The sequence below is a fragment of the Dermochelys coriacea genome, chromosome 1 (assembly GCF_009764565.3).
Source record: "Dermochelys coriacea isolate rDerCor1 chromosome 1, rDerCor1.pri.v4, whole genome shotgun sequence".
NCBI classification, from domain to species: Eukaryota; Metazoa; Chordata; order Testudines; family Dermochelyidae; genus Dermochelys; species Dermochelys coriacea.
The window spans coordinates 143,200,365-143,219,671 of NC_050068.2; the positions used below are offsets into that span (position 1 = coordinate 143,200,365).

The 19,307-nt window shown below is 41.3% G+C and overlaps 1 protein-coding gene across 3 annotated transcripts in view; it reads left to right on the forward strand.

The window, feature by feature from the left end:
- Nucleotides 1-19,307, forward strand: part of PDK3 (pyruvate dehydrogenase kinase 3) — a 102,594-nt gene that overhangs the window by 58,922 nt on the left and 24,365 nt on the right. For all 3 annotated transcript variants that reach the window (XM_038392577.2, XM_043504970.1, XM_038392596.2), the window contains exons 5-7: nucleotides 4,233-4,322; nucleotides 17,941-18,018; nucleotides 18,619-18,695. In XM_038392577.2, coding sequence (XP_038248505.1) covers nucleotides 4,233-4,322; nucleotides 17,941-18,018; nucleotides 18,619-18,695 — 245 coding nt within the window. The remainder of the gene's footprint in view (nucleotides 1-4,232; nucleotides 4,323-17,940; nucleotides 18,019-18,618; nucleotides 18,696-19,307) is intronic.

The following is a 19,307-nucleotide window of genomic DNA, read 5'->3' on the forward strand; positions in this document are numbered from 1 at the left end:
ATATCCATTTATTGATTTTAAATATTAACTGTAATTTTAAGGTGAATACATATTTGTTCAGTTATTATAACAACAACAGGTTCATTAGATTACATTAAAATCATTCTAGCAAAACTTTTGAGTGTTTCTTTTGATGCCAGCTTTTAAAATATAACACGGGTTGGCAAACTTTGGCTCCCAACCCGTCAGGGTAAGAAGCTGGTGGGTTGGGACGTTTTGATTACTTGGAGCTTCCGCAGGCACAGAGCCCTTCAGTTCCCAGTGGCTGCGGTTTGCCATTCCGAGCCAATGGGAGCTGCGGGAAGCCACCATGGGTTGGGAATGGCAAACCGCGGCCACTGGGAGCTGAGGGGCTCAGTGCCTGTGAACGCTCCAGGTAAACAAAACGTCCCGACCCGCCAGCAGCTTACCTTGATGGGCTGGGAGCCAAAGCTTTGCCAACCCCTGAAATATAGGGTTGGCTTATGAAAGGGTCATACAGTTTTTGCTCTTTTTACCTATGCATCTAGGGGGTTGGCTTATAAACGAACGGGCTAACGAACGAGTATATACAGTACATCTTCTCTGCCTAGCAGTCCACTTGTAGATTTGACATGTTTAATCATCAGACAGAAAAAAAAGTCTTCCACCTTTTCAGTTTTGTTTGTTTGTTCACTGTGCATATTTTAAAAGCTAAATAGTTTCTAACAAATTATGCTGTCTCCTGTTAATTCCCCAACCTCTTTTTTCTTTTCTAAAGAAACTATTTCTCACTTGGATTTCAATTTTTATTCTTTCCTTTATTAATAAGCACAGCAGTTCTGATTTTCACACTTCCCTCAAATTAGATTCTCAGGTTTGTACTGTTTAAGTATCCATTGGTATTCATCTTGTAGTATGAAAGGAATTACATAGCTCCCAGTAATCAATATTTGTTGCATTTCAAAGTTAAGATCAATCTTGTGATCTCTTGAAGTGTATATTTGTGTCATGGGCTCTAGGGTTTCATTTCCTGTACAATATTTTGCTGTTTGTGACATCTTAGAAACATGATCACACTACATATGGTAGGAAAAACGTTAAATCCAGGGTATTTTACTAACAATTACTTGTGTATCCAGTAACTTTTATTTATAATATGATCAGTGAAAGGTGTTAAATGCACTAGTATAACAAGGCTAAAAAGATTAGAATAGTATATCCACTTAGCAATAAATCTGGCCAAACAAAGAAACAACGACAATAAAGCTAGATAAATAAAAAGGCCCTTCTTAGAAAATAAATGTTGTTAATAAATAAAGGTTTCATCCTATCAGAGTTTGTAGGCCTAGTCTAAACACACCAGTTGCACCCGTTTAACTAACTGCGATGTTAACCGGTTTAGTTAGCTGGTGCAATATTGAATCTGGACACTCATACCAGTTTAAACCTGGCTTATATCATTAGTTTATATAAAGTTGCAGCAGTTTAACTAAACCAGTTTAATATTGCACTTTTAATTAAACTGGTGGAATTTCTTTGTTTAGACAAAAAGAAAAGGAGTACTTGTGGCACCTTAGAGACTAATAAATTTATTTGAGCAAAAGCTTTCGTGAGCTACAGCTCACTTCATCGGATGCGTTTGGTGGAAAATACAGAAGGGAGATTAATATACACATACAGAGAACATGAAACAATGGGTTTTATCATACACACTGTAAGGAGAGTGATCACTTAAGATGAGCCATCACCAGCAGCCGGGGGGGGGGGGAGGGGGAGAGGAGGAAAACCTTTCATGGTGACAAGCAAGGTAGACTATTTCCAGCAGTTAACAAGAACATCTGAGGAACAGTGGGGGATGGGGTGGGGGGGAGAAATAACATGGGGAAATAGTTTTACTTTGTGTAATGACTCATCCATTCCCAGTCTCTATTCAAGCCTAAGTTAATTGTATCCAGTTTGCAAATTAATTCCAATTCAGCAGTCTTTCGTTGGAGTCTGTTTTTTGAAGCTTTTTTGTTGAAGGATAGCCACCCTCAGGTCTGTAATCGAGTGACCGGAGAGATTGAAGTGTTCTCTGACTGGTTTTTGAATTGATAATTCTTGACGTCTGATTTGTATTCATTCTTTTACGTAGAGACTGTCCAGTTTGACCAATGTACATGGCAGAGGGGCATTGCTGGCACATGATGGCATATATCACATTGGTAGATGCGCAGGTGAAAGAGCTTCTGATAGTGTGGCTGATGTGATTAGGCCCTATGATGGTATCCCCTGAATAGATATGTGGACAGAGTTGGCAACGGGCTTTGTTGCAAGGATAGGTTCCTGGGTTAGTGGTTCTGTTGTGTGGTGTGTGGTTGCTGGTGAGTATTTGCTTCAGATTGGGGGGCTGTCTGTAAGCAAGGACTGGCCTGTCTCCCAAGATCTGTGAGAGTGATGGGTTGTCCTTCAGGATAGTTGTAGATCCTTGATGATGTGTTGGAGAGGTTTTAGTTGGGGGCTGAAGGTGATGGCTAGTGGCGTTCGGTTATTTTCTTTGTTGGGCCTGTCCTGTAGTAGGTGACTTCTGGGTACTCTTCTGGCTCTGTCAGTCTGTTTCTTCACTTCAGCAGGTGGGTATTGTAGTTGTAGGAATGCATGATAGAGATCTTGTAGGTGTTTGTCTCTGTCTGAGGGGTTGGAGCAAATGCGGTTATATCGTAGAGCTTGGCTGTAGACAATGGATCGTGTAGTATGATCTGGATGAAAGCTAGAAGCATGTAGGTAGGAATAGCGGTCAGTAGGTTTCCGATTTAGGGTGGTGTTTATGTGACCATCGCTTATTAGCACTGTAGTGTCCAGGAAGTGGATCACTTGTGTGGACTGGTCCAGGCTGAGGTTGATGGTGGGATGGAAATCGTTGAAATCCTGGTGGAATTCCTCAAGGGCTTCTTTTCCATGGGTCCAGATGATGAAGATGTCGTCAATGTAGCGCAAGTAGAGTAGGGGCATTAGGGGATGAGAGCTGAGGAAGCGTTGTTCTAAGTCAGCCATAAAAATGTTGGCATACTGTGGGGCCATGCGGGTACCCATGGCAGTGCCGCTGATTTGAAGGTATACATTGTCCCCAAATGTGAAATAGTTATGGGTGAGGACAAAGTCACAAAGTTCAGCCACCAGGTTAGCCGTGACATTATCGGGGATACTGTTCCTGACGGCTTGTAGTCCATCTTTGTGTGGAATGTTGGTATAGAGGGCTTCTACATCCATAGTGGCTAGGATGGTGTTTTTAGGAAGATCACCAATGGATTGTAGTTTCCTCAGGATGTCAGTGGTGTCTCAAAGATAGCTGGGAGTGCTGGTAACGTAGGGCCTGAGGAGGGAGTCTACATAGCCAGACAATCCTGCTGTCAGGGTGCCTCAGATGTTCTTGTTAACTGCTGGAAATAGCCTACCTTGCTTGTCACCATGAAAGGTTTTCCTCCTTCCCCCCCCCCCCGCTGCTGGTGATGGCTCATCTTAAGTGATCACTCTCCTTACAGTGTGTATGATAAAACCCATTGTTTCATGTTCTCTGTATGTGTTTATAACTCTCCCTTCTGTATCTTCCACCAAATGCATCCGATGAAGTGAGCTGTATCTCATGAAAGCTTATGCTCAAATAAATTTGTTAGTTTCTAAGGTGCCACTATTACTCCTTTTCTTTTTGTGAATACAGACTAACATGGCTGCTATTCTTAAACCTGTCATTTGTGTAGACAAATTCTAGTGATCAGTGATTAGTTTAGGGCAAATGGTTCTCTTAAGTGTTGAAAGAGAGATGGCTAGGACAAGTTTTGAAAACAGGCTTCATGTAATTTGGCCTTGACCCCTACAGAGTTCTGTTTAATTTATTGTTGACGAATGGGTGGTAAGTATTAGAAACCTTTTATACCTCATCGAACTTGCAGTTCCTACCTACTGAGATAATTATATGAATGGAACATTTTATAATTCAGTTGTATCTGTACTGACTTTAGTCTATCCTGAGACTTTTTTCTTTCTTCTGGATAGACATAAATGGACTCCAATGCATTTATTTCTCATATCATATCAGATATTGCAAGCAATAATTACTAAACAGAGTGTTTTTTCAGAGAGGTCAATAGTCTTGATCAGGGACTAATGTTATGGAGGAGTATCTTTTTGCAGCGTGACACCAAATCTTGTCAACATACTGTCTGATTTAACTTTTCTATGTTGGTTTAAATGTAATAGCCATTCACTTAACTGTCAACTTTTTTTCCTCTTAGCACTTCTTTTTGGTGGAGACACTAATCCTGCTCATCCCAAGCATATTGGAAGTATTGATCCTACCTGTAACGTGGCTGACGTAGTAAAAGGTAAGGAGATACATTTAATATTTGTATTATGTTTCAAACCCCAATTTACAGTTCTACATACAGTTAAGGTGTCCAAGGCAGAAGTTTTATTTCCATTTAATTAAAATTTTAAAAAACTCTAAGGAATGGTACACATTTAATTGCTTATAGCAAGGCCATAAAAATATCAGTTTTTAATAATATTAACAATATCTAGCTCTTGCAGTACTTTTCATCTGTAGATCTCTATGTACTTTACAAGGAAGGTGGGTACAGTTATCTCCTTTTTACCTATCAGGAAACCGAGATAGAGGTGAAGTAAAGGCTTGTCCAGGGACACCCAGCAAGCGAGGGGCAGAACTGGAACTAGAACCCATGTCTGTGTCTTAGTCTGCTGCTTTATCTATTAGATCACACTTTCTAGTGGCCTCAAAATCCAAAAATCTGAAACTAGTGGAATGTTAATAGAGCTACAAAAAATGGAATTATAACTTTATCTTCTACTACAAGGACAGATCAAAGTCTTTTATCCTTTTCTTATGTTTGATATGGTGGTTAAATTATTTTCCAAAAAGTATTTAAGAATACATATTCTACTTGACATCCTTTCTAAAGAAAATCAAGGATATACATAGTCATCTGTTCTTGTATGATTATTCAAGTAAGGCTCTACGATAAAGAAACAAACACCGTAAGAAAGTGAAGTTATAATTACTCCTGGGGGAATTCTGTGCCACTGTGTATGTGCGCAAAGTTAATGAGCCATGCATAATTTTAATTTTTTTGTGCAGAAAAAAGCTTCTGCTGGAAAGTTGCTGCATTTGCACCTTTTGCCCACCGGAGGGCACTATGGCACTAGAACAGAGCAGCCTCCCCTGCCAGCCCCTTCAGAAAATAACTTCTTTGGAAAGTTGCTGCGGTTCTGCCTTTTGTCCACCAGAGGGCACTGTGGTGATAAAACAAAGCAGCAGCTCCCAGCCAGCTAGAGAAGAGAGAGCCTACCTTCTTTACAGCACTTGTTGGGCCAGGTCAGGAGACAGGGGCTATGGGGAAACAGACAGTGTGGGGCTGCTGGGGAGTCAGACAGGGGCTCATAAGGACTAGTGTGGGAGAACAGACTGGGGCAGGGGCTGAATGGGAGTGGAGGCGTAGGGCCACAGAGTGGAGTGAGGTGCAGGGCCAGATATGGAGAGGGAGGTGACTGAGTGCGGGCACAGAAACACATAGGGACAGGGGGTGGCTGAGTGGGGGCATAGAGACATGTGGAGACAGGGAGGAGGTACAGGGCCACCTGGGGACAGGGTAGGGGATGTAGAGCCACATCAGGATGGGGAGAATGGATGTCTGAGTGGGAGTGGAGGGACACGTGGACAGGGAGTTCAAGGGCACATGGGACAGGGGCAGATGTGCCTGATTGAATGGTAGAGGCTAGAGGTCAGCCAGGGTCTGCATCGGGGAAGCTCCTTAACAATCTCTCCCCGCAAAAAACCTGTTCTATACTTTTCCCACCCATACCCAACAACACTCCAAGTTCACACCCAGGCTCCTTCCCAGCAATTACTTCCATCTCCCTCAAGCCCTCTGTTACCCCTGACTCCCCACAAGCCTTTGCACTGCTTCTGAGGGGTGTGAGAAATATGTTTCTGTATTGTACTTTAAATGAATTATTACTCGGAGTTCTGTATTAATAATCTTAAATCTTTTTTGTTGTCTGTAACAATACAGACATACTTGCTGACAGATATTTTGAAATATTTTTTTTTTTTTTTTTTGGAAAAAGCTAATGTACTCAATGCTTTTTTTGCCTCTGTTTTCACTAACAAGGTCAGCTCCCAGACTGCTGTGCTGGGCATCACAAAATGGGGAAGAGATGGCCAGCCCTCTGTAGAGATAGAGGTGGTTAGGGACTATTTAGAAAAGCTGGACGTGCACAAGTCCATGGGGCCGGACGAATTGCATCCGAGAGTGCTGAGGGAATTGGCGGCTGTGATTGCAGAGCCCTTGGCCATTATCTTTGAAAACTCGTGGCGAACGGGGGAAGTCCCGGAAAAAGGCTAATGTAGTGCCCATCTTTAAAAAAGGGAAGAAGGAGGATCCTGGGAACTACAGGCCGGTCAGCCTCACCTCAGTCCCTGGAAAAATCATGGAGCAGGTCCTCAAAGAATCAATCCTGAAGCACTTAGAGGAGAGGAAAGTGATCAGGAACAGTCAGCATGGATTCACCAAGGGAAGGTCATGCCTGACTAATCTAATCGCCTTTTATGATGAGATTACTGGTTCTGTGGATGAAGGGAAAGCAGTGGATGTATTGTTTCTTGACTTTAGCAAAGCTTTTGACACGGTCTCCCACAGCATTCTTGTCAGCAAGTTAAGGAAGTATGGGCTGGATGAATGCACTATAAGGTGGGTAGAAAGCTGGCTAGATTGTCGGGCTCAACGGGTAGTGATCAATGGCTCCATGTCTAGTTGGCAGCCGGTGTCAAGTGGAGTGCCCCAGGGGTCGGTCCTGGGGCCCGTTTTGTTCAATATCTTCATAAATGATCTGGAGGATGGTGTGGATTGCACTCTCAGCAAATTTGCGGATGATACTAAACTGGGAGGAGTGGTAGATACGCTGGAGGGGAGGGATAGGATACAGAAGGACCTAGACAAATTGGAAGATTGGGCCAAAAGAAATCTAATGAGGTTCAATAAGGATAAGTGCAGGGTCCTGCACTTAGGATGGAAGAATCCAATGCACCGCTACAGACTAGGGACCGAATGGCTCGGCAGCAGTTCTGCGGAAAAGGACCTAGGGGTGACAGTGGACGAGAAGCTGGATATGAGTCAGCAGTGTGCCCTTGTTGCCAAGAAGGCCAATGGCATTTTGGGATGTATAAGTAGGGGCATAGCGAGCAGATCGAGGGACGTGATCGTTCCCCTCTATTCGACACTGGTGAGGCCTCATCTGGAGTACTGTGTCCAGTTTTGGGCCCCACACTACAAGAAGGATGTGGATAAATTGGAAAGAGTACAGCGAAGGGCAACAAAAATGATTAGGGGTCTAGAGCACATGACTTATGAGGAGAGGCTGAGGGAGCTGGGATTGTTTAGTCTGCAGAAGAGAAGAATGAGGGGGGATTTGATAGCTGCTTTCAACTACCTGAAAGGGGGTTTCAAAGAGGATGGCTCTAGACTGTTCTCAATGGTAGCAGATGACAGAACGAGGAGTAATGGTCTCAAGTTGCAATGGGGGAGGTTTAGATTGGATATTAGGAAAAACTTTTTCACTAAGAGGGTGGTGAAACACTGGAATGCGTTACCTAGGGAGGTGGTAGAATCTCCTTCCTTAGAGGTTTTTAAGGTCAGGCTTGACAAAGCCCTGGCTAGGATGATTTAACTGGGACTTGGTCCTGCTTTGAGCAGGGGGTTGGACTAGATGACCTTCTGGGGTCCCTTCCAACCCTGATATTCTATGATTCTATGATTCTATGAAATAAATGATGATAAATAATTGAAACTGGTGTGATTGTATTGTGGTGTTTTGAAAAATAAAATAAACCTCTAGCCCGATATATCGCTACCTGATATAACACGAATTCGGATATAACGAGGTAAAGCAGTGCTCCGGGGGGGCGGGGCTGCGCGCTCAGGTGGATCAAAGCAAGTTCGATATAACACGGTTTCACCTATAACGCGGGTAAGATTTTTTTTTTTTTTGTCTCACGAGTACAGCGTTATATCGGGATAGAGGTATATTCAGAATTTTGCAGAATTTGAAAATGTGTGCATAATTTTTAATTTTTTGTTGCAGAATTCCCCCAGGAATAATATAATATAGGAATAATCTTCAGATATTTAGAAACTCTTGGCTTTTGTCTTTGGGCACCAAGCATATAGGGAAGTTTTGATGTAACTGTACACCTTGTCACACAGTGTTGCTCCCATGGAGGGAGAGTGTGTGTGTGTGTACACATCACACACACGTTCTATACGCACATGAATAAATGCACGTACATATATGTTCATACACATACATATGAGCATATGCACATACAAACATTGGGTACCTATTCTGTGTATGGAATGTGTGTATCTGAATTCTCAATTGATATATTCTCATGTGAAGACATAGTGACCAACTATGCTAGGATGGTAATCTAGTGGAAGAATATTGGGATGCCATATGAGAACTGGTGTTGGGCATCAAATCTTGGTCTTTAGTTCTTGGGTTGACAAGGGCTATGAACACAGTGGAAGCAGAAACTATTTTACACCCATGAGAGGAGGTATCTCTTCCTGTTGAACTCATTTCACCCATATTAACTCAAGAAGCAAAACTGATTTGCCTGTAAGGGAGTGTGACCCACAATGCTTTAAAAGAGGGGAGAAAAATGAAGAAAATAGTTGGAGGGAATCCTTAGTGCTAGGAGAGGGTATTCGGATCTTTATGAAGGACGGAGACACACCACGTGAGAAACTAGTGGAACACAAAGCACCTTTTTAAAACTACGGAATCTATCCATGCTCATACTTGAAAATGTTATTTTGATATATGCTATAAAATACATAATTTATGTAAGCAATAGTATAGAAGTTCAGGTATATTAAAAAGAAAGAAAAAGGACGTGCTAAACCCTACAGAACAAGTTTGTTCAAGCCTCTAATAAAGCAAAATTACAAAGCATTTTTTAATATTTAAGTAGCAGCTGCATAAGTGTGTGTTTGTGTATGTATATGTGTATATATGTATGTGTGTGTGTGTGTGTGTGTGTGTGTGTGTGTGTGTGTGTGTATATATATATATATATACACAATGTATGTACTAATTGCATAGCACTGATTGCTTGAATACAGTTCCACTTGCAACGTGATACTTTATTTCACCCTTTGTTATACATTTGTGTATCAGTTGATGTGTCTGTAATGTTTCACCTACAGTCTTGCTGATTTATAAACATTTGAAAATTAATATTAACCTTATCCCAGTTTTGCTTTTGGAGTAAGTGACTATCCCAAAGTGACTTCATGTTTTACTGAGCTTTTTTAAAAGCAGTTTTTGAATGTTTGTTGAAACCATGTGAAATTTAGTGTATGAATTATAAGTAACTATAAATTACAGAGCTTGAGAATAAATATTAAGAGTTTGTGTTATTTTGATATCATCAAAGAATTCTAACCCCATAGATTCAGCTTTTCTTTTTTTATGAAGTCATTGCAGTTGGAAATTGTTCATAAATTAATATTTTCCAGTTTACATAGTAATTGGCGAAACAGTTTATTTTTATAGGTTAACAATGGCTGCCTTATAAGAAGTGCTGTTTTGTCCGGTGTGTTTTCAAGATAGCTGTTGTCTGCATTGTGTTGCAATTTTTTGTCAGCAGGTGGAGATATGGCATAGATTGCCAAAGCAGGAAATATAACCAAAATGGATTCTTGATGTTCCTTTGATTTTATCTTTCTGTTCTAATCCATAGTAATTATTGATGTCATATTGAGATGAGTCTTGAAATTTAAGCTACTGTATTACAACATTTAAATCTAACAAGTATTGATCACTTGGGCCTGGCTATATAATCCTTAGTCACTTGAATAGTTTTGTTATAGTGAGACAGTAGCACCACGAGTTAAAGATGAGACTAGAGTTGATGAATAATTTTTTTTTTTTATTTAGTGGCTGAACTGAAAAATCAGAAGGGGGAAAAAAAACAATTTCAAACTGAAACTTGAATTTGTTAGTTTTTTCTTGATAAAACAAAAAACTGAATTTTTTTATTCAGGTAAAATGAAATATTATTTTGAATGTCAGTTTGAAATGATATTTTGAAACAAAATGTTGATATGAAATGACATTTTTGAAATTTTCATTTTGGGTTTTTTTTCCAGCTAAAACTATTTGCTGAATTTGACCCAAATTCTCAGTTTCAATAACCCCCAAAATGCATTTTCTTGGGAAATTTACTATTTGCCAAATAAAGTCACCCACCTCTAGTTGAGACTAACTTACTGACTTTTCTAAGTGTTCTAAAATCCACATGTTTATTTGCTGAAAGTTGCTGTGTCTTGAGGAGGCCTGGGGGCAGGATTAGTAGTCAAAACTTGAGGTCATTTGAACAAGGGACACCCCAAATAGTCCACCAAACCAAAAAAGTGACATGCTGTAGCAAGTGAACCTAAGAAGTACCCATGTACAGTGAGTTTGAGTTCTGCCCTAAGTAGATTTCAAAGAATGTATATTTTTGTGCAGAGTCGTAGGAGTGTAGGACTGGAAGGGACCTCAAGAGGTCGTCTAGTCCAGTCCCCTTCATCCAAGGCAGCACTAAGTAATAGCTAGACCATTCCTGACTGGTGTTTGTCTAATTTGTTCTTAAAAACCTTCAATGATGGAGATTCCACAAACTCCCTAGGCAATTCGTTCCAGTGCTTAGCTGCCCTGACAGGAAATTTTTCCTAATATCCAACCTAAACTTCCCTTGCTGCAGTTTAAGTTAATTGCTTCTTTTCCTATCCTCTGAGGTTAATGAGAATATTTTTTTCTCCCTCCTTCTTGTAACAACCTTTTATGCACTTGAAAACTGTTATCGTGTCCCGTCCTGCCCCACTCCACCCCACAGTCTTCTCTTCTCCGACTAAACAAACCCAGTTTTTTTTCCAATCTTCTCTCATAAGTCATGTTTTCTAGATGTTTAATCATTAGTTGCTTTCAGTCTGTACTCCACATGGTCGTCTTCTGGAAGTTGTGCCCTGAGGATACAGTTTCTGGTTTAAGAGCTATGTTCTGAAATCCACATGCTTAATCAGATTTATGTTAGAAGTATTGCCAAGGAAAATTGAATTACCTAATTAAATAGAGGGAAGATGAAAGACTCTAATAAGCAGTAGCATTCGGTCAGTGTAATCATGATGCATGCTTCTCATCCCATTCCTGACCAATGGGACTGTGTGTTTGTGTTTTAAAGTGTGGGGGGGCAAGTAGCTGTGACTCTCAGCAGTGTCAGTGTGATCAAAGGGATTGCTGAGGCTCAAGTTATGCACCCAGGATAGAGAGCCTGTTTTAAGGACTGTGCAAAGTTGACATTGTAACACAGTACTAGGATGCTGCCATTAGTCAAAATAGTAACTTATATTTATCATGAAAAATAAACACAGAAAACACATTTCAAGTTTCTAAAATAATTTATTTAAGCTACATAAACCAAGGGTCCACACCTATCAGTTTCACCCCCCTAAGTGAGTTCAAGTGCTTTTTCGTATGTGTTCCACTCTTAGTGCCCACATTCCCCATGCTCTTGAGATTGGAATCTTTTGGCCTGCAGTGTCCATTGGCCCAGGCCTGTACCGTAAATGCCCTCTAGCCTCCCTCTTGAGAGCATAAAGTGGCAGAGTGGGGCCAATTGTCTTTGAGTTCCTTCTTATTGCCCATGGGTGAGACACAGTCTTGCAAGTATTATGTTTTATTTTTGCATACTTGCATAGTTAATTTTTAAGATTGTATAGATCACTTTTAGAATAGTCATAGTATAGTTTTGTTTAAGTGTGTGTTGTTAGGTTTCTTTTCAGGTAATGCTTTGAAACACTTTTTTCTGTTATATGGGACTGGGTCTTCAATCTTCGTGGCTGAACAAAAATCTCCAATCAGTTTTAAGTATTGCTAAGTATTGTAAGCAAGACAAGACAGCTATACCACTTAATTGTGGCCATTTAACATGTTTATTTTTATATTCAATGTTCTGTTGATTGTTCATTTTCATAATAAATTCAGAAAACAAGAGAAGCTCACTGAAACTTTTTTTTTTCTCTTGGATAAATCTGAGACCAGCCTCTGATCTGGGTAAACAAGATCCATCCAAATCTGAGCAGTCTTCTTCCAAGAGTTCCTTGGTAAGCACTGGCTCTGTTACCAGTTCTTGCATCTTTGAGACATGCTGCAGCAATTTCTGCTTCCCAAGTCATTGTCCCACATCAGTACCAAGTTGCACTAGAAGCTTGGCACGGAGTGCACATATGGTGTCTATAAGGGATGTCCCCAAAGAAATTACAGGGATTCCTGCTCCACCATTAGAGGAGTATTTCTTTTCCTTATCAGCCTCAGACCAGAGTATGGAGGCTTCTCCTAATGACTCCTGAGTCTACTATACTTCTGTCAGAGAACTTAGGGTACATGTGTATTAACATAACCACAGGGATTATAGGTAGAGATGTTTTATCTGGTACTCTCCAAACCCCTTTTTGGCTCCATACACAGTTCGCCTATGGACCGCACCCCTGCTCTTACTGGGCTCCTGGGGTCTCTCCAGATGTTAGAAAGCCTTCCTCTATCCACTCCAGAGACAAATTGCCCTCCCATATAGAGTCTACAGTCATCGACATCATCACATCCCGATAACTACAAAACTTTTCAGGATCTCCTCAGAAGAATGGCTGAAACATTAGAGATGCGGGTACAGATTGTACACGAAAAATCGAACGTCTAGACATCCTGCATACTTAATTATTGGAAAGACTGGCAATGCCAGTTAATGATGGTCTGTTAGAACATGCACACATTTTGTGACATACATCACCCACCATACCGCCAATGTCTAAGAAAGCTGATAAGTAGTAATAAGTTCCCTCTTCGATATCTGAATATTTTTATACTCACCCAACACCTGGATCACTTGTGGTCACTGCTGCCCAGGAGCGTATGAACCAGCAAAGCTTCAAGTTCATGCCAAAAGAAAAAACAAACAAACGAGGAGTGTGCTTCCAAATGCTTCCAGTCCCTATCATAGACAGTGGACCTCATCTGGTGTTGATGGCTGTGGGAATTAACCATGTCCACCATGATGGAATTGTGTGGAGGGTGGAAGAAGTCTCCCACGCTGGGCCATAATATTTGTCTGCCCACTTGCAAGTAGGTGCCAATAACGCTGAGGTCTGCCAAATGATTCTTGCCAGGTCTAGAATGGCCTTATTAATAGTAGGGCAATCTTTGAGGAAGAAGATGAGTGGAGTATGTCAAGGCGGTGATGGTGGGTGTCCTTGACTTCCTCTAGTGATATTTGGAGAGTGTCCATCACACTCTTTGCCATGTCCTGGAAGAGGCAAAAGTCATCTGCCAGAGATGGCAGGAGAGGCAGGCAGCCTTATCCAGAGAGTAGGAGGATATGGTCTTTGGGGTCACTTCTTCCTCTACAGTGCTCTCGTGATCTTCCATTATTTCTTCCAGAGGTTCTGAAGCTCTGGAAGCCACAGCTGAAGAGGTGTGCCTTGAGGGTTGGACTGGAAGCTCAAGAGGCACGGTGGCACTATATAGCCCAAGATTGTCAGTATTACTACTCTTGATATTGGGCACTCTAAAGAGCCTGGGATGAGTACTGTGATGCCACCTCCTCAGGTTTGCAATCTGAGCCCTCACTAGAGAGCGGAGGAACATGAGGGGGCAGTCAGGAAGTTTCCCGTGCCAGGCGAAGACTGTGTGAAGGTCTTGGCACCAAGGAGACTGCAGAACATCTGATACACGGAGGTCCCTAGAGTGTTAGAATTCCAGCGATACTGACCAACTTGATGCCATTGGCGGTACCAGGATGGATGGAGATCTTGTCCATACTGGTTGCTCTGGTGCCTAATGAGGTGGTGTTGACAGTATCAATGTAGGATCATGTACCAGCAGCGTCTTTTTAGAGGAGTGCTGACTCGTGTCCTTTGGTGCCATTGACTCAGTGCCTGTACCCATCGGGACTATGGGTTTGTCAATGGTGCCTGCCACTGAGGACTTCCATGAGCCACGGGTACTGGTCTGAGAAGGTCTTGGTACCGTCTGCACTGAGTGTGCTAGAGAGCATTTGCGGCTATCTTAGGGTTCCTTGTAGGGACTTCCCACTCTCTCTTTTTCAATTATTTGTGAGAGGAGTCAGTGGCTTGTTTCTTCCCCTAGGCCTCAACATCTAAAGGCTCTGGGTTGAAGACTCACATCTGCCAGGTAACTCATGGCGCAGGTCCGGAGAGCTGGCTCCATGAAGATAATCTTCTGTCTGAGCAATCTGTCCTTATGAGACCAGGGCCTGAGTTGCTGGCAGAGACCACACTTTTGTTGAATGTGGCCTTTTCCAAAGCAGTGAATGCACTGGGAGTGCTTGTCTGTGACAGGGATCTCTTCTTTGCAAGAGAGAGGCACTTCTTGAAGCCTAGTGACCTGGGCACATCCCATTAGGGGAAGTGTTCCCTACAAGGAAAAAGGAGCAGGGGGAAAACGTGTTTTATTTTTTATTTTTAGGGAGAAAAGACAAGAAAAAGGGAAAAACTAGAACTACAACTAAGAACCAGGAGACTAACTATAGAGATGCAAATTGAAAGCAATGGTCCTCACGGACTGTGAATACCTCTGTTTCTAGCCGGGGCAGTTGAGAAGGAACTGAGAGGGGTTAGCCTATGTGTGCTGACTAGCCTTGTGGTAGGTCATGAGGGGAGACAGCGCGTGTGGGCCTAATGGACGCTGCTACCAAAGTTCTCCAATCAGCCACGCAAGCATGCAAGCACAGCTACAGTGGAGCACACTTAGGGGGACACATCTCAAAGAACCATTGTTAGTGCACAAGGTGAGTAACTTCTTCATCCTTCATCCACACCCAGCTTCACTGCACCTCTCAGCCTGGATACTGGCTGGTTAGCCGACATGGAGAAATCTTGATCCATTTTGATTTACAATAGACAAGTGTCCACAAGATTTGTTTGTGGTCAGGTGGGAAGAAAAATCATTATTTGAACAGAGCAGCATCACCTCTCCCTCACAGAGTCTGATGTTCCTACAATTTTGGATTATCTCTTCTCATTAAAGAGATTAGGACTCTGTTAGCTCTGTAGGAGTTCACCTAGCAAATATGAAAACTCACCATCCGCCAATACAGGATCACACTAGATCATCACACCTTAAAGTGACTAGGGTCTTCAAGGGCTTAATGTATGTGTTCCCTCCAATATAGGTGAATCTCCTTCCTCCTGGGACCTTAATGTGGTTTTAGCTGGGTTGATTTTGGGGGAGAGACTGGGGAGAGAGGGGTTGGCTTTTGAATTCTTAGTAGTGATTACATCAGCTCACAGGTGAATTATAAGCATTCATGGCAGGCCTATTGTAAACTGTTTTTCACAAGGGACAAAGTTTCTCTTAGACCTCCAGAACTGTTTGCTTACATGTTTTTCTTTCACTCTAGTGACAGTAAAGTGAAGCTCCACTCTCTGAACGTGTTAAGAGCACTCTTTCTAGATTGTTTATTGCCTTTGCAGAAGATTACAGGACAGGCTGTATCATCCAAAAAATATCTAAGTGGATATCGGAGTTTATTAAAATGTTACCAGTTAGCTAGATTAAAATCTACTAGTCAGGTTAAAGCTCACTCCACAAGGACTCATGCCGCTTCTTTCAGAAGTGTCCTGATTTCTGAAATTCATGGAGAAGCCACCTGGAGTTCTGTGCATGCATTCCATAAACACTATTCCCCTGTAAAGACATAGAGCAGCTGTCCATTTTGGCAGAGCTGTATTACAATCTCTATTTAAATAGACTCTGAGCATTCACTTCTTAGCATCAGGTTACTTCTCGAAAGTCACGAAGAATGGAAAGTTTGTGTGTGTGTGTGTGTGTGTGTGTGTGTGTGTGTGTGTGTGTGTGTGTGTGTGTGTGTGTGTGTGTAGACAAGCACTCGAAGAAGAAAAAAGATGTCTTACATGACCGTGGTTCTTTTTCAGTTGTGTTGTCCATATGTATTCTGTGACCTGCCCTCCTTCCCTTCTGGTACAGAGTCCTTTAACACCCGGATTGTGTTTTGGCAAAGAAAGTGAGAGGCAGTTGGCCCTGCTCTGTTCTTTTATGCCCTTGGGAGCGGGGGCAAGGACACACAGGGTGTAGGCATGGGCCAATGCAGGCTGCTGGCCAAAAGATTCCCGTGTACACTGAGAGGACTGCATATGGACACCACATCTCAAAGAACCACAGTTACTGTAAGTAAGGTAAATAACCATTTTTTCCCCTATGACAAAGGGATTTGAAGAAAATTTAAGCCATTAAAAAAAATTCGGTTGCTTGGCCCTTCTTAAAATAGTCAGAAGAAACCTCAAATGATATAAACTACTATAGAAATATCAAGCAATGTACAAACTACAATAAATATTTTAAAATGATATTCTAATGCAAAAGATAATTTTTGTAAGATTATTTTTTTTACCCCTGTTAAAAAGGAAATCTTGGTGCAGCCCTACCTATGGTGGTGGTACTGGACTATCATAATATTGCTGTGCCATATTAAAGCCAAAGATGTATATACTACTGGTTGTGAATTTGGAGTCATTTGGGGAAAGGGTTCCTTGGATAAGCCCTGCCTCAACTCCCCCAATAAGGAGTTCACTTTATTATTCAAACTGCTCTAAAACCCACTTGCATAGTTATATTGCCTTGAAAATTGGTATTCCATAACAGAAGCTGGGGTAGATTTTGGGGAGGAGAACACTCCATTGAGATGAAATCATAAGTTACCCCCTCTGACTTACTGTGTCAGACTGTATTGTATTCATCTTCATGGGTGTTCTCCTTCATCTGAGAACGTCCCATTGAGATGAATGAACATCTTCACACATTTGCAATCCTCCTGTTTTGTGCATAGACCTCCTCACTCTAAACTAGCACCCCAAATCGGAGTACAAAATTTGGGGCTTTGTTCCACTCAGTTTTGCTGACTGCAGGTGATATGTAGGCTCCTCACTGCCCCCCTCTTACTTTTTCCAAGTCCTTCCAGTCCTACTGGGGGCATGAAGGGGCCAGGAGGAGAACAGAACTGGTAGTTGAGTAGCAGTGAGGCTTTGTACTCCCCCACCACAGGTGTCCTGCAACCATGACCCCTGCACTACCACCACTTACTCAAAAAACCAGGGAAGTTCACGGGCTAAAAACTTCGTAAATTCAGATTTAAGGTTGGCCTATAGTGCCTTGTACCCTTGCAGAATGTCAACGTGCACCTGTGCTTAAATCTCTTAAATACAAGGTTATGGTACTCACCAATCCCACCTTGCAATTTTGATTGTGCCCTCTTTGGGCTCCAATGTCCCCAAACGTATGTTATAACATTCTATCCTTCCAGAGGATTTGAAGCATTCTGGCAACACAGCACATGAATACAGTAGGAGAAACTGTCAGACTGTATCTTTTTTAAATAAAAAGCAATTGAAGACAGGTTTAGTGAATGACAGCTGGCCTATACTCAACTACTTTTACCTACTCTGTTTTAAACCATTCCAGAGTTGCCAGATCTTGTAACCCACCCCATGGTCCTTGTCCTAAGGATGCCTTTTTCCCTGCTGTGTGCTGTTAAGTATGCTCTCATTCTACTATAAATTTCCAAGGCAAGATGACTGTTGTGTGCCTCTACTTGCACAACCCTTATAACTCAGTACTTCCGATAGTAAATCCTTTTTTAAGATAATGTGCCCTTTCTTGAGGGATGGGAACATAGATACACAGTACACATCACAGTGAAAATGCACACTGATTTCAGACTTGTAAGCCAGTGCCTAAAAAGTCAGATATCTGCTTGCAGCCTTGTTATTTTTAGATGTTGAATGAACATTGCTAGCCTTTTTGCATAAATGGAGAATTCAGGCTAAAGTGTGCTGTTTTATTCTTTCACAGATGCTTATGAAACAGCTAAGATGTTGTGTGAGCAGTATTATCTGGTTGCACCAGAGTTGGAAGTTGAAGAATTCAATGGTAATAGGAAGTTCATTTTATTTTAAGTGCTCTAGGAAATACAGGAGAGGGGGTATAGAAGTTTAATAAAAACAAGTATACTTGCTAGTTGTTTAGTCAATAGATAAGATTTTAAATTTCAATTACTGCAGGATTCAAAGATCATAATACAAAGAGGTCTCTTTCATTGCCCTCCTAATTACTCTCCCTTCTAGGGCAGCAAAGAAGTTGATTAGTTAAATAAAGTGATTCCAATGGGAGGAGCACCCTAACATAAAGGAGCATTTGTTTAATACTTGATGCTGAGGGGAAAGTGCTGCATGATGAATCAAATATCACTTCCAGCAGCTGCCTTTGCTTTCCTTCGAGTTATATTGTGTAGGTAATTACCAGGCCTGATTCTACTAATCTTCTGATATGACAGCATTCTGTGTTTAATTGTAAAGTATGTTTTCAAGTTCCACTATTACATGTTTGGAAAGTGAGAGAGAACATAATTATACAGTTGTCTTTATTTGTTACAAATTCAGCTCACTACAGTAGATGGAGTGAACTGTGATACCACAAGGGGAATATGTTGAAATTTTTTTTTAAGCTAACTGAAGTTTTATTTATTTCTAGCTAAAGCTCCAAGCAAGCCTATTCAAGTAGTCTATGTACCCTCACACCTGTTTCATATGCTATTTGAGTTGTTCAAGGTAGGTAAGATTTATTAATGCTCTGATTGTAATTGTATGTTGTAGTTAAGATTCTTCTCAGTCATAATGTTTGCAAAAATAATTCTTCCTCATGTTCTCATACTTAGTTTTTGAAAGTTTGGAGTGATGTGATGAAAGTTGCCCTTGTGCCCTTCCCTAGCGCACATACTTCAAACACTCATTTACACTCCAGTGATGATTGTACCCCTTTCTGCATTTGGTTGACTCAAAACAGCTTGTGGTAAAATTTAGAACACTACCCTTAATGGTACAGTACAAGACATTATTATTTTGCTCAGGATTTTTGCCTTATTGGATGGTTTAAAGGCTGGGATATTTGGGTGGATGCTAGTGTTCCTCTTGAGGGATGTCGGTTTTATTTTTGAATGGTGTAACTTTTAAAAAAATTGTTTATTAATGTTCAGAATAACTGACAAGTTAAACTGTAAAGCAGAGAGAATAGGAGAGAAATTAAAGTGCAAAAATTGTATGTTTTGTGAAATAATGTGCAAGTTCCCAGAAAGGCATAATTGGGCACATTTTAGAAATTAAAGAAAACAAATACATTCAGTAGAAAGCAATGTGGAGTTTTTCCAAAGAATATGTTTTTCT